General features: G+C 42.3%; 1 protein-coding gene across 10 annotated transcripts in view; it reads right to left on the bottom strand.

Moving 5' to 3' along the window:
• The window catches only part of SNX30 (sorting nexin family member 30), a 129,193-nt gene that overhangs the window by 60,700 nt on the left and 53,441 nt on the right, over positions 1 to 15,052 (bottom strand). For all 10 annotated transcript variants that reach the window (XR_005529696.1, XR_005529698.1, XM_039239388.1 and 7 more), the window contains one exon: positions 5,610 to 5,720. Coding sequence is in view for 8 of the 10 variants with exons in the window: in XM_039239388.1 (XP_039095319.1) it covers positions 5,610 to 5,720 (111 nt within the window). In the remaining 2 variants the exon portion in view is untranslated. The remainder of the gene's footprint in view (positions 1 to 5,609; positions 5,721 to 15,052) is intronic.

The following is a 15,052-nucleotide window of genomic DNA, read 5'->3' as shown; positions in this document are numbered from 1 at the left end:
AAATATCTGTTGTCATAACTGGCTATGTCCCTAGCAAAAGAAGTAGTGTTAAAACCAACTTCTGAGCCAAAAATGAAATTAGAAAACAAGAACCATGTCACAATGAAGACTTCCCTATGGCTCTGACTACTGGATAATACAGTGAGTCGTCACTACGAGACGACACACAGACACATCCAGCACTATTCTAAGTGTAAAATGACTTTTTGAGGACATGTGAACATTTCTGCTTTTCAAATTACAGAGCAACAAAGCAATATAAAAAGAAAAATATAGGGGCGCCTGTGTGGCTTAGTCGGTTAAGCGTCCAACTTTCGCTTAGGTCATGATCTCGCGGTTCGTGGGTTCGAGCCTGTTTCAGAGTCTGTGCCTCCCTCTCTCTCTGACCCTCCCCTGCTCACGCTGTCTCTCTCTCTCTCCTAGAAATAAATAAAACATTAAAAAAAAATAAAAAAGAAAAAGAAAAATATAGAGAGGGTGCCTGGGTGGCTCAGTTGGTTAAGCGGCAGGCAGACCCTTGGTTTTGGCTCACATGATCTAACAGTTCGTGAGTTCAAGCCCTGCATCAGGCTTTGTGCTGATGGTGCAGATCTTACTTGCGATTCTCTGTCTCCTTCTCTCCCTGCCCCTCCCTCGCTTGTGTGCATGCACGAGCTCTCTCTCTCTCTCTCTCAAAATAAATAAATAAATAAATAAACTTAAAAGCTGCACCAGAAAATATCAAAGTATGGTTAACAGGCCAGAATTTGTTAAAGACACAAAGCAGAAAAGACTGAATGGAGAGAAAAGTCAATCAATATCAACTATCTTGTGATTATTCTATTCAGGCAAAGGAAAGGTTGGCCTAGGAAGTAAAGGGCTGCCTTTCTCCAGTGCAGTCCCAGAAGCTGCCAAGTTCAGAGCCAGAGGGGCTGGAAATAGGCCTCAGGACAGCCAATGGGGAAAGGAAAATATAAGAATGCGGGTCTCTCCCCAGAACCACAGGCTGGCTGGCTGTTCACTTACAACTGCACACAGTTCTGATGAAGCCCAGTGAAAAATGGGAACTTGATCTCCATGTTTCTAAGACAGCAGTAGAATCGGAAAGGTCAGGAATTGTCACGCATTTTTAACAGCAGCTGAATTAAACTGGCATGCGCGCGCGCACACACACACACACTCCAGAAACTCATTCTCCCAAATTTTCTGACTAATTCAAAAGACCCTAAGGTTCACCTTGAAAAATAAAATGTGTGCAAACAGACAGAAGAGCTCTGAAAACAAAGCATACTGGCAGGTGGAGGCAGAGTTGGAGACCTGTACAACCAGATGTTGAAATGTTCTGTAAAGTTATAATTCAAACAGTGTAGGAGGGGCACCAGACCAGAAAGATCGATGAACCAAAGGATCGGAAGCAGCCTAAGAACATACCAGTCCAACATGATCTGGTCTGATGCACCAATGCTATTGATAAAGATGAATGATTACTCGTAAGTGGTTTGGGAACAACAGAAAAACGCAACAGTGGTTTTTACCACCTGAAAAGAGTATGGTCCTCCCATCTCACATCAAAACAAATACTTCTTTATGTTTTCATAAAACTTTTAAAATGTTTATTTATTTTTGAGAGAGAGAGGGTGAGGAGCAGAGAGACAGGGAGACAGCGGATCTGAAGTGGGCTGTGCACGAGAGCCCGATGTGGGGCTCGAACTCACAAACTGCAGGATCATAACCTGAGCTGAAGTCAGACACTTAACTGACAGAGCTACCCAGGTGCCCCAGAACAAATGTTTTTTAAATACACAGAAATGAAGTTTAACTTCCTTTGCAGATATGGAGTTTTTATAAACCAATAAAAACAACAGAAAATGAAGAGGCAAGTCATAAAAGAAATGCCAACATTCAATAAAGTCATGGGAAGATATTCCGCCTCAGTGGTTAAAGAAATGAAAACTTACTGTACAAAAATGAACTCAAAATGGATAAAAAACTAAAAGGTATGAGCTATATGCCTTTTAATATATAAAATTTTAGAAGCATTTAGCATATAGAAAAGATCTTAGTATATAAAAACTTTAGAAGAAAACACAGGTGTAAACCTGCATGACCTAGGATTAGGCGATCATTTCTTAGATAAGACACCTTTCAGCACAAGCAATGAAAGAATAAACAGATAAGTTGGTCTTCATCAAAATTAAAAACTTTGTACTTCCAAAAGACACCATTAAGAAAGTAAACAGAGGGACGCCTGGGTGTCTCAGTCGGTTAAGCTCCTGACTTCAGCTCAGGTCATGATCTCACAGCTTGTGAGTTCAAGCCCCATATTGGGCTCTGTGCTGACAGCTCTTAGCCTGGAGCTTGCTTTGCTTTCTGTGTCTCCCTCTCTCTCTGCCCCTTCCGGGCTCGTGTTCTGTCTGTCTGCCTCTCTCTCAAAAATAAATAATAAATGAAAAAAGTTTTACAAGAAGTTAAGAAACAACTCATTCATCAGAAAACGTTTTGCAAAATCTTTATCTCTAATAAGGGATTTGTGTCTAGTATAATAACCAGTATATAGATAAAGAACCAGTATAACTCCATAACAGAAAGATAACCCAATTTTAAAACGGGTAGAGGATCTGAAAAGATATTTCTCCAAGGAAGACGACCAATGGCCAACAAGCACATAGAAAACATTCAACGTCATTAGTTGTCGGGGAAATGCAAATCGAAACCACAATGAGATACCACTGCACACCTACTAGGATGGTTATAATCAAAGAAGCAGAAAATAACAGTGTGGATGAAGATGTGAGGAAACTGGACCCCTCATACCCTGCTGGTGAGAACGCAAAATGACGCAGCCACTTTGGAAACAGCTTGGCAGTTTCACACAAGATTAAAGATACAGTTACATATGATTCAGAAATGACACTTCTAGGTGTACACTCAAGAAAAATGAGAACATAAGACCACACAAAAATCTCTGCATGAATGTTCACAGCCGCATTACTCATAACAGCTGATAAGCAGAAATAACTCTAACGTCCATCAAATGTGAGCAGGTAGATAAAAGTGGTAAGATCTGTACGATGTAATATTATTTTGACAACAAAAAGGAATGAAGTCCTGACAAGTCCCTCAACATGGATTAATCTTGAAAACAGTATGTAGAGTGAAAAAATCCAGTCACAAAAGACTAGATACTGTATGACTCTGCTTTATATGAAGTGTCCAGAATAGACAAATTTATAGACACAGAAAGGTTAGTGGTTTGCCAGGCACTGGAAAAGAAAGGGTTAGAAGCAACAAGCAAGGGGAAGGAGGTTTCTTCTGGGATGATGAAAAGGTTCTAAAACTGACTGTGCCGGTGGCTGCACAACTCTGTATACTAAATATACTAAAATGTTGATATGCTAATATACTAAATACTAATACTAAATATACTAAAAGCCCCTGACTTGTATATTTTAAATGGGTAAATTGTACGGTGTATGAGTTATATCGTAATAAACCTGCTTTTTAGATAAAGAAATGAGCATATAAACAATAGTTACCTTGCATGTCTAACCAGGTCTCCATTTGACAACAAACCTTCCTTCCAGTCAGGGGCCCTTCGTCCATCTTAAAAACCCTGGCCTCCCCCACGGTACTTACCAGGCCTAGTAAAAAGACTAACACAAAGTCAGTGCCTGATAACAGATAGACACCTCCTAGTCAAGTTGCTACAGAAAGATTTCTAAAGGGGAAAACAGGAGTTTGTTTCCAGTTTGACTTTCGTGTTTGAGTTAGTGATGCTTTCCTATATATCTCTCTCCACCCCAAACATGTACCAAGAATTTGTGAATACATTTATGTCTCCATTTGCTTCTAGAGTCCTTTCCTACTCATTGCTTCTACCTTGACCATAGGAAGCCATACTCAAAGATACTCTGGATCATTCCCCAGAGTCTCAATTCTGGAGACTTCCATCTTCATGTCAGTTCTGGCTTCAGGGTCGATGCATGAGTGCTACCAACAGGTGTCGTCGCTGTCTAACCAAACTTCAAATACGCTAGCTGCCAGCAGGTGGAGCATAACTGCCCGGCACGCAGTGGGTGCTAAGCATAAAGAACTGCTTCCTTCCAAGCAGTACAGCGTGGAACGGGAGAGAAACCTGACAAGCACTACATCAAATAAGGTGATCAAGGTTAACATCAACAGTGATAAATATTGTTGCTAGTATCCTACCTTTCGTAGGATGTGATGAAAACGGCACTTGCCCTGCCCCCAGCAAAACACATTACCCTTGTTTAATCATGAGGAAAACATCAGACAAATCTCGCGTGAGGGACATGCCACAAAATGCCTGACAGCGTTGAGTATGGTCAAAGCCACTGAAAACAAGGAAAGCCTGGGAAAGTATCACAACTGAGAAGAACCTAAGGAGCTAGGACAGCTAAACAAAAGGTGTCATCCTACCTAGATGGGATCCAGGAACAGATAAACGGCATTAGGCAGAATTGAGGAAATCTGAATGAAGGACTTTTAGCCAATAATCATGAATCCTTACTGGTTCGTTAATTGTGACAAATGTGCTACATTAATGTAAAACACTACGCCAAGGCAGGTGTGGGCTCTATGAGAATTCACTACACGACCTTGCAATAATTCTGGAAATCTAAAACTGTTCTCGGCTAAAAAGTCTATGAAAAAAAATGATTCATAGCTGCTAATATTGCCAAATTATGATTCTGTTTTAAGGAGCAGTTCCAACTGCTTAAAAATGAGCTTCTTTCCCCAAGAAAGAATGCAGTCCCGGGCAAACCCTGTCATTTCTATCACGACATATTCAGCCTCTTCCAAGCATGGAGGGAAAGCGCTGGAAGGTGCATTCGTAGCATGGAAACTGGCAGTGCTATGAAGTTCTTCAACCAAGGTTTTTACTGAAAGATAAAGCCCCTCTAAAGAGTTTTATGACCCAAATTGTGCTAAGGTCCCCAAAGCCCCAAGAAACATCTGGGGTCTAAATGGTTATTATTTCTACTGGGGGAAAAAAAAGTAGTCAGAAACGTACTCAATGTGTATGTTGATTTAATTAGCCTTTGAAATTTTATTTGCTCTAGTTCTGTTTTTGTTTTTTGTTTTGTTTTTCTAATGTGTAATGGATAAATATTAGGCTGCTGCAGTAAATGGAGTTAGGTGGCCTGGGTTCTGTTTTTGAAATGAAAAACTAGGGTTGAATGTCTGGTGTGCAAGATTCTTGGTCTAATGAGAGCCCAGCTGGCTGTCATGCAAGGCATCACCTGGTGGCAGCCTCCAAACTTCAGGAACATATGTCTAGAAAGGTGGTAAAACAGACAGTCTTTCAGAGGCAGTAAATCAGAATTAGGGCTCTCCAGACCTCAAAAACCTGTCATAATGAAAGTGAAAATCTACCCCAGCCTACTTGAGAAACCAGCATGAGGAGAGCGAACTGGAATCCAAAACCCCGAACGTGAGGTACATTAGACAGTAACCATGAAAACGTCTCACGTACGTTTGGTGGGAGAATGTGGTATAAAGGTAAGAAAGAGTCTGCCAGGAATTTAAGCGGAGAGGACTGGGTAAACATCCTCAGGAAAGACAATGCAGGGAAGGAGAGGAACGAGCTGTAAGGACTTAGTACCTACGGGAATGAGATGAGTAGGCTGAGATTCCTCCAGTTTGTTCCTCAGCCAGTCAAAATCCTGGTATCTTCGACGAACAGAATATTCTGGCAGGTCAAACTCTACCCGTGTACTCTGCAAATAAGAAGGGTGGAACAAAATAAGTACCATGTCTTGGCAGAAAGGAAGGAAAAAAGCTCTCTTTGAAAAAATCAAACTGAGCAAGAACACGCTTTCCTTCCACCAAAGCACCAGCCAAAAGGCAGCAATTCCCAACACAAAATGAGGAGTCCAGGCCCCCAGGGCACAGCTCAAAAGTCTAGGATCTAGAATGAAAATGTTGAGTTTTGTCTTTGTTTTGTTTTCTTCCCCCTACCCTTAGGAAATGGAACTCCACGATCTCTCAGAATGTGTTTAGATTCCTACTAACAGTGTAGGTACAGCCCCTCTGGAAAACAGTGTGGAAGTTCCTCAAAAAATTAACAACAGAACTCCCCTATGACCCAGCAATAGCACTGCTAGGAATTTACCCAAGGGATACAGAAATGCTGATGCATAGGGGCACATGGACCCCAATGTTCATAGCAGCACTCTCAATAGCCAAAACATGGAAAGAGCCTAAGTGCCCATCAACGGATGAATGGATCAAGAAGATGTGGTTTATCTATACGATGGAATACTACATGGCAATGAGAAAGAATGAAATCTGGCCATGTGTAGCAACATGGATGGGCCTTGAGGGTGTTATGCTGAGCGAAATAAGTCAGGCAGAGAAGGAAAAATATCATATGTTTGCACTTATAGGAGGATTAGGAGGAACTTGACGGAGGACCAAGGGGGAGAAGGGGGGAAATGGTGGGGGAAAGGGGGAGAGGCAAACCATGAGAGACTCTTGAATGCTGACAAAAACTGAGGACTGATGGATGTGGGGGGGGAAGGGGGGATGGGCATGGAGGGGGGCACTTGTGGGGATGAGCACTGGGTGGTATATGGAAACCAACTTGACAATAAACTATTTGTAAAAGTAAAATAAAATAAAATGACAGCAACAAAGACATGCTAGCCAACAACAACAACAAAATAGAATCTGTTTAGAAACACTTGATTCATTTCCTCCAGGCTTAACTTTGAGGATTTCTCTTAGGAGAATAATTCTGAGGATATTGCTACTGAATCCCAATCCATGTTTTCTGTTAAAAGAAATTAAGTCTCCGCCTTCTGCTAAATATGCTAAGTTTTACCAAAGGCAGAAGGGAGACAAGCAAACAGAAAGAACTAAGAGAGCACCTGCTCATTTAGGAGCCAGATTGGATGAAAATAGAAAACATCTTGCTTCATGTACCGTATTCTTCGAAAACCATAACCTTGGAACTATATTGTATTTTAGATGATAAGAAAAAAAAATCTAGAAGTGAATAATACCAAGATGTCATTGTACTGCAGAAAAATATTCATCTCATCCTCATTCTTGTTAATTTTCCTGAAATGTGATTGCAGCACTTTGGTAATGAAATCCAATGTTAAATAAAATGAAATTAATTTATACCAAAGCAAGATTTTTACACATTAGTTTGCCCGAACTAAAACTATGTCTCAGCTAAACCATTTTTCCCCATGAGGGTATAGACTGCATACTACAGTCATAGCTCTCAGAAATGAAAGGTCAAAAATAAAAATGGCTCAAGCTACATTTTATAAATTTATTCTTTCAGGCCAAAAGTCTGTTTAAATCCATGACACCAAGAAAATCTTAAAAACATATGGACAAGAGTTAGCCATCAAAGAAAAAGCTGTGACCAGCTTTGGCACTGAAAATTATGATTTCATCCTCTCTAAAAGACGTGCTCACACAGTCTGAGCAAAATTATGAAATTAAAGGATTAGGTCTTGGGCTGAACCCCAATTAACTCTTTCTGTAGCTTTTCCTCTTTCCAAAGTCCCACATACCAACCTTCCCCTATGATGGAAGGTATGCGTGGGAAGAGGGGAGGAAATTCATTCAAGTATTTGTGATTTATTAGAAGACTCCCGGAACGGATTAGCATTGTAGAACTGGAGAGCGGAAAAAAAGAATGCTTGAATTAGAAGGGGAAAAAAATCACTGCTGATGAATTTTCAGGCATAGGGCTGTTGGGAATTTGAAGGGTAGGTGGTCTGATACTACTCCCGAGGCTGGTGGGGGCGGGGTGGGGGGAAGCCTGTGCGTGAGCATTCCTAGTATGTACCAGATTCAGACATGCCACCAAGCCTCCCAGAGCCGAGGTTTCCTCAACACTAAGAAGAGGGTTAGAAGGGACATTCTTCAAATCTGCACTGAGCCCCCTAACAGGCTCCATCTTGTCGATGATGGGCCCATGAAAGGTGGATTTTGATGTGGGATGAATGCAACCCATTTTCACTGTAAACATACTGAAGAAGGATTCTACTTTTCACTTCCTAAATGTTACATGTTATCAAGTGATCACTTCTCTTTATTATGCTTTTGCAAATCCTCTACATAAATTACAGTTTATGTAACATTTCTAACTTTGAAATCAGTATTTGGTAACTATAAGAAGCGGTAGGATAAAACACAAGTTTTGTTTCTGCTGTAAACAAGTTCACTTTTGGGGAACTGGTTTTTTTTCTTCCCCTTCGACTTATTCAGGTTAGACATGCTTATTTTAAAACTGACTAAGCCACCCAGGCGCCCTGCTTCAATATGTTTTAAAGAGAAAACAGCAAGATTCATAATTAATTGTACCTACATTATTATTTCATAGGTGTTAAAATGTGGCTATGACAGGTTAGAAAAAAATCTAGAACTCATAATGACAACTGTCCTTTTTATACTCAGCCTTTTAGGTGCCTCGTTAGGACACTAGGTAGTGCATATTCCTCCTTGTTTCCAAATCTTCTACCGTTCTCATACAATGCTTTCATAATGACACACAAAATAATTTTTTATATTTTAAAAGCTCCTTTATGGGCATAATGGATTGAATAACGTAGTAAAATTGTTTGATGCTTTGGAAAGCAATAAGGTAAACAAAAATTATCATGAAGCAGAAGGATGCTCACGCTTTTTTGACCCAATAGCTGTTTTACTTACTTTTACCATAGTTTGGTCTAGAAAAGATATGTGATACATGAAATATGATTTAATGACATAAATTAGAAGTAGGTGAGAAAGATTAAAGGAAAAAACAAGGACAGAGAGAAAAACTAGAGCCACAAATGAGGCTAGGCACACTCACCATGGAATTCTGCACACCTGCTAAAACTGGGCCACAGACATTACTGTGGATTTCCGGAGAGAAACCCAGTCAGTTATGAGACTCACAGTCCTCCTAAAGTATGCAGGCCAATAAAACTCCAACTAGGAGCATGTAATAAAATTTTCCTCTGTGAAATTCAGGGTAGGAAAATAAAGTAAAAAGGGCTTAGCTCTATTTTTTAGTAACAATAAAAAAGGGAAAAGGGCACACCTACAATTCCAGGCAGCCACTACGCTGTTTTGTTCTGTGTCTTTCCATACCACGTTCCAAAATCTAGAATGCCCCACAAGATCACAAGGTTGTGGGTACTCACCTAAAGTCAGATCTACAAATAGGTAACAGAGTGCAAGAGTTATACTGAAAAATACTCATGTTTGCCATCATTCTACATGAATATCTCTAGGCATCCCTGCCAACTTGTTTTTTTGGTGTGTGTGGCTTGTTTTTGTTTCGTAAATTCAACACTTTAGAAGACCTAGCACAGAGCCACAGGGCAATCAATATCCTGGCAGAGCACCTGTCCATTGGGCCCCACTTTACCACAAAAGAACTCTTATTCCCCAGGAGCTGATGTGCCTAACTACTGTGGCCTGGAGCCCTTCCAAAGAATTCCCATTCAATCCAACATTTACAACCAGTTTCCTCTAGAGAGATTTGGTCTTCATCAGAAATGCCATCTGTCCAAGACACAGCCGGATCCCTGTCCCTTCCCTGCAATGGGACCTCTTCCCTTGTCAAATATTAGCCAGCTAATCTCATTCAGCTTCAAAACCCTACTACCTAGAGAGAATACCAGAGAATCATGACCAGGGAGGCTTCCGGTCTCTCCTCATGCTCCTGGGGGCTTCCTTTCTCAGAGCTTTCTTTTACACCAAGCCCTTCTGGAACACCCGTCTTCCATAATTAAATTCCTGTCCTTCTCCCACTTATTTAGCTTCTGAAAGCTGGCTCTCCTCGGGGACTGAAGCCTCCCTGTGGCTCCATCGGGTGGAAAAGTGCTCATTTTCTCACATCTCACAAACTCTGCCCCACCCTCCAGGACCCAGAGGTGCTGCTGATATCCCCTCACTTCACACTGCTCCTCAGCCCTGTGAAAACCCTGTGGAGGCTCAGGCCATCAAGGTGTCCCTCTCACACCTGTCATCTACTGACATCCATCCTTTTCCTGATTCCCAGAAGACTCTAGTGCCTAGCTCTCAGGCTTCCTTCCCAAAGCCCTTCCAGAGTCTGAGCACCCTCGAGATCCAGGTGGTTTGTGCACACAACACCCACCTGTGAGCCAATGTCTCCTTCCACTCCCATCAGACTTTGTCACCTGGCAGAAATTCAGACCTCCCTCCATCTAACCAGCACCGCCTGTATTTCAGACTCTTTCATTTCCCAATACGCTTGGTTTTTCAGCCTCTTGGGACCTACAGTTCCTTGACATTCTTTTTATTTTTTTTTTAAATTTTTTAATGTTTTATTTATTTCTGAGAGAGAGATAGAGACAGTGTGAGCAGGGGAGGGTCAGAGAGAGAGGGAGACACAGAATCTGAAACAGGCTCCAGGCTCTGAGCTAGCTGTCAGCACAGAGCCCGATGCGGGGCTCGAACTCACCAACTGTGAGATCATGACCTGAGCTGAAGTCAGACGCCCAATGGACTGAGCCACCCAGGCGCCCCAGTTCCTTGACATTCTGTCCAATCCTAATGTACTTCCTTATTCAGCATCAATTCCATAACTTGTCACCTCTTATTTGCCAATATCTGAAATGTCCCTTCCCTAGTGTCCATTCACATGACTCTGGCAAAAATGCAACCATGTACTTCCTGCTTTACTAGACCTGGGAGTGTGAGCAGACTCCTGGAGGAAAAACAACACCAGGCAAACACACCAACTGGCACAATAAAATCTACCACTGGACCCTCAACACTGCCAAGTAGTCTCATACTTCCTCGGTCAGCTCTCTCTCTCTCATTTTCCACATCACTTAACGAAAAGCCTGTAGAAGTCTTGAAAACTTCTCAGCCTTACTTCAAAATCTCCCTTCACTCTTAGCAGAAAACCTCTAGGGAAAACTGCAGCTAGAAGCACAGGGCCCTCAACTTCTGGCCACAAAAACCAAACAGAATAAAAACTTCCCTCCTTCCTCTAGAAACAATGGAAAAAGCATACCTCCCCCATCAGAGGACACTCACTCCCTCCACTTCTGCTCAGGCTACTCTCCGCCTCTCCCTCCTGCGCTGTGGCTCCCATCCTCCCCTGCAAACTTCACCTGAATGTTTCCTCTAGCAGCCCTGGGTTCTGGGCACTTACATAGGTCACGTCCATCCTTAAAACCAAACAAAAAGCGCCCCCTCCCTTCAAGCCCACTCCTCTGCCAGCTCCTGTTCTCACTTCACCTCCAGACTACCGATACTCTGAGTCTTTCTTCTCGCTCACTCCAATCCACTGCAAACTGAGTTCTGCCCCACGACCCCAGGGCAACTGTGCTCACCAGTCACAGACAGCTCTCTTGTCATCAAATCTAATGCTCGCTTTGTGATCCTTATGTATCCTTGATCTCTATGTGGCATCTAGCCTGAGAAGAGCCCCAACAAGACTTGGTGCTTACTAAGGAGACGGGGTAAGAGATAGGAAGAGAATGGCTCCGAAAGGGCACTGAAAGCTCCTGACCATTTCCACATCATCAGTTTCAGCAGCCAGGCCAGGCAGGCAGTAGACCGAGCACCAGGCTGGGGGAAGTGGGCAGAGCCATCCCTCTCTGGAAAATCATGCCTTGTGGAAGGACAGCATAGACAGAGCTGGATTCGAGTTCTAGTTCTATCACACAGCGGTTGCGGGTCTTTGAGTAATTTTCTTAGTATGTCTGCGTCTCTGTTTCTTCATCCACAAAGGAAAAACACCACCTCTACCTGCTTCAGTGAGTGTGAGGATTAAGTGAGAATATATTTAAAGCACTTAGCACGAAATAAATGACAGCTTATCCATAGAGCAGAACACTACTGCCGTCTCAGACACAATAACAGGAAGCCGTGCTTACTGGCATCTGCTGGCAGAGAAAGATGCCGCACCAAATGAAGTGAATGGGCAGCCTGCAAAATACTCATTTTTGTAAGTGGATAGAGACAAATTGTTCAGAAATTCAGAAATTATTATTTCTGGCCGGTGAGCTTATAGATGTTCTTTTATTATTTTGGCTTTCTTGAGCTTCCTAGTTTCTCTACAATTAAGCACATATTGCTTATATAAAATAAAATGTTTCTATTACAAAAAAAGTACAGCACATGGTTAAGTGCTCAGTAATTAGCTAGTATGATGATGATACTTTTTTTTTTTAATGTTTTATTTATTTTTGAGAGAGAGATAGAGACAGAATGAGCAGGGGAGGGTCAGAAAGAGAGGAGTCACAGGATCTGAAGATAGGCTCCAGGCTCTGAGCTAGCTGTCAGCATAGAGCCTGATGCGGGGCTTGAACCCACAAACTGTGAGATCATGACCTGAGCCGAAGTCGGACACTCAACCGACTGAGCCACCCAGGCATCCCGATGATGATACTTTCTAAAAGCCTGCAGAGAAAAGAGCCAGGACCTGCCTGCCTCGAGAAGGCCTGGGCTGGGCCCCCACCACTGGAGAGGTAAGGTGCCTGTAACTTGAACTGGGGTAGAGAAGGGCTCTGCCTGCGTGGGCTCTCAGTCTTAGGCTCATTTTATCTCAGGCAGAAGCACCTCTCTACCTTGTCCAGCTCTCGTCATCAGGAATCTGAAGTAGGGCAGGGGAATCAAAGCTCAAAGTAGTAACGTAAGTATTTGTACACCTTCCTCCTCTGACCCTTAACTGTGCTAGAAAAGCACAGCAGAAGTGGGGGTCCCAGGGCAAACCCAGTATGTGAGACCCTGTGTTCCTGTGTGTGATCTCCCTCTCATCCCCACAATCACAGGGCGTGTGGCTATGTGGGGATATGTCGATCAGATATGAAGAAGGTCCTTTCAGAAAGAAGGACCCGAATGCACCACCAAAACATTAAACCTGGTGTCACTACCTGAAACCAGAAAGGAAAAGGACTCTGGTTTGAGACAGAATTGATGGCAAGAAGTAAATTCTGCAATGAGCTCGCCAAGAAATGGGAGCATCACGGCGAAGTGAAAATGTGGAATCAGAACTTGGAAAAGTTCTGACTTACGGGAAATCAAATAACCCCACGAAGAAGGGACAGAAACAAGAACACAAAGGAAGGGGGGGTGAGGAGGCACGGAAACAGAAGGGGCACAGGAGAGGGCGGTGGCTGGCAGCAGATGCACGAGCCTGTGACTCAGTGATCAGAGGTCCTGCGGTAGGAGCATTTCGGGAGGTCTGCTGCAGGGCAGAGGAATCAGGTCGGGTGGGAAACGTCAAGGCTGGCAGGCACTGCTGCGCCAGCGAGGCCATCACCTCGTCATTCAGCTGCTTAGCGCATAAATTCCAGAAGAATAGGTTTTGCATTTCGCTGACTACAGTGTAAAAAATAAGTTGACCGTAGGGGGAAAATATGGAAATAATTCATGGGAATACTGGTATCAACCTAGCACCTCTGAGGACTTAACCCTTCCATCTAAGCACCTGGACCACTGCCTAGGAAATAACAGGCCCCCAGGGTCAATGGTGACAGGGGAAGGTTGCTTGCATGCATGTACGTGTGCACACATATGTGGACAAATTTTCAAATGCGACCCAGCTGCAGAAAGGTCAGGGCAGTGATACCACAGAAACGTCTGACAAAGGCTGAGATGTCCATAGAGAAAAGATACTCTATAATCATTGCATAAATAACTAGAGATTGCAAAACTAAGCTCTCTATATATTCTTATGAACATGGAAAGGTCTTCAAAAATATTGTAGAGGGGAAAGTTAGAAAACGGTATTGCGATGAAATCGGAATTATATATATTTTAACTATATATGCATATATGTAAACACAAAAAAAGAACGGGAAGGACATATACCAAATTTCAACAATGGCTGCATTTGGCAAGAACAACCTAAGTGAGAAGGGCTAAGTAAGGTATTTAGAATACTTGCACAATTTTTAAAATGTTTTTATTTATTTATTTTGAAAGAGAGAGAGCATGTAAGCATGGGAGGGGCAGAGAGAGAATCCCAAGCAGGCTCCATGATGTCAGCACAGAGCTCGACATGGGGCTTGAACTCACAAACTGTGAGATTACAACCTGAGCTGAAACCAAGAGCTGGAGGCTTAAATGACTGAGACACCCAGGTGTTACAGGACTTGCATCATTTTTAAAATACAGCACTGTCGTACAATAAAAGATAAACAAAATTTGACTGTATTTTATTCTCTGCTTTTTCCTCCCAAAGAATTAAGACAAGTATAGAACCTACTAAATTTTCAAAATAAAAACTTAATTCAGGGGCGCCTGGGGGGCTCAGTTGGTTAAACCTTGATCTTAGCTCAGGTCATGATCTCACGGTTCATGGGATCCAGACCCACATCAGGCTCCACGCTGACAGTGCAAATCCTGCTTGGGATTCTCTCTCTCTCCCTCTGTGCCCCTCCCCTGCTCACACATATACACTTTCTCTCTCAAAATAAATAAACAAACTTTAAAATATTTTTAAAAATCATTTATTTTCTACAATGAAAGAGAGAAAAGGCACAAAAGAGAGAGATGTTCATAAATGCTTCTCCTAATATCATTCACAGAGATGCCTTCAATCTAGTAAAACTTCTAAAAATATCTGTAAATCCTTCTTCATCATGTTGCCTGTGTTGGAGGGGAATACCAATAAACAGGATGGTTCCCTGAATAAAGCACTTTCTTTATTCAAAAATATAAAGTGATGGCTCCTGAGATACATTGAAACTGTAATTAAGTCTGCTGCAGGGGGGGACAAACAACTCCATTTTGGGGTTTATTGCTTTTTTAATGTATCCTTTAATAATAATGTATCCTGGTAATTGAGTAAAGCAAGTTAGAAGTGTACATTTATATAGTGATATATAATATGTGTATATATATATATATATATACATATATATAAGTGCTCATGTATACTTTCTCCTAATAGTGTAAATATTGTTATTCTTCCTCTGGTTCAGTGCTTCTCAACCAGGAGTAATGTTGTCCCCCAGGGAATACTGAGCAATGTCTGGAGACATTTTTGGCTGTCTCCACTGGGGGTTGGAGGTGGATACTCCTGGGACCTAGTGGGCAGAGGGCAGACATGTTG

This window comes from Hyaena hyaena, unplaced genomic scaffold, assembly GCF_003009895.1.
Source record: "Hyaena hyaena isolate Hyena2069 unplaced genomic scaffold, ASM300989v1 scaffold_6, whole genome shotgun sequence".
Taxonomy (NCBI): Eukaryota; Metazoa; Chordata; class Mammalia; order Carnivora; family Hyaenidae; genus Hyaena; species Hyaena hyaena.
This window is presented reverse-complemented; position numbering and strand designations above follow the sequence as displayed.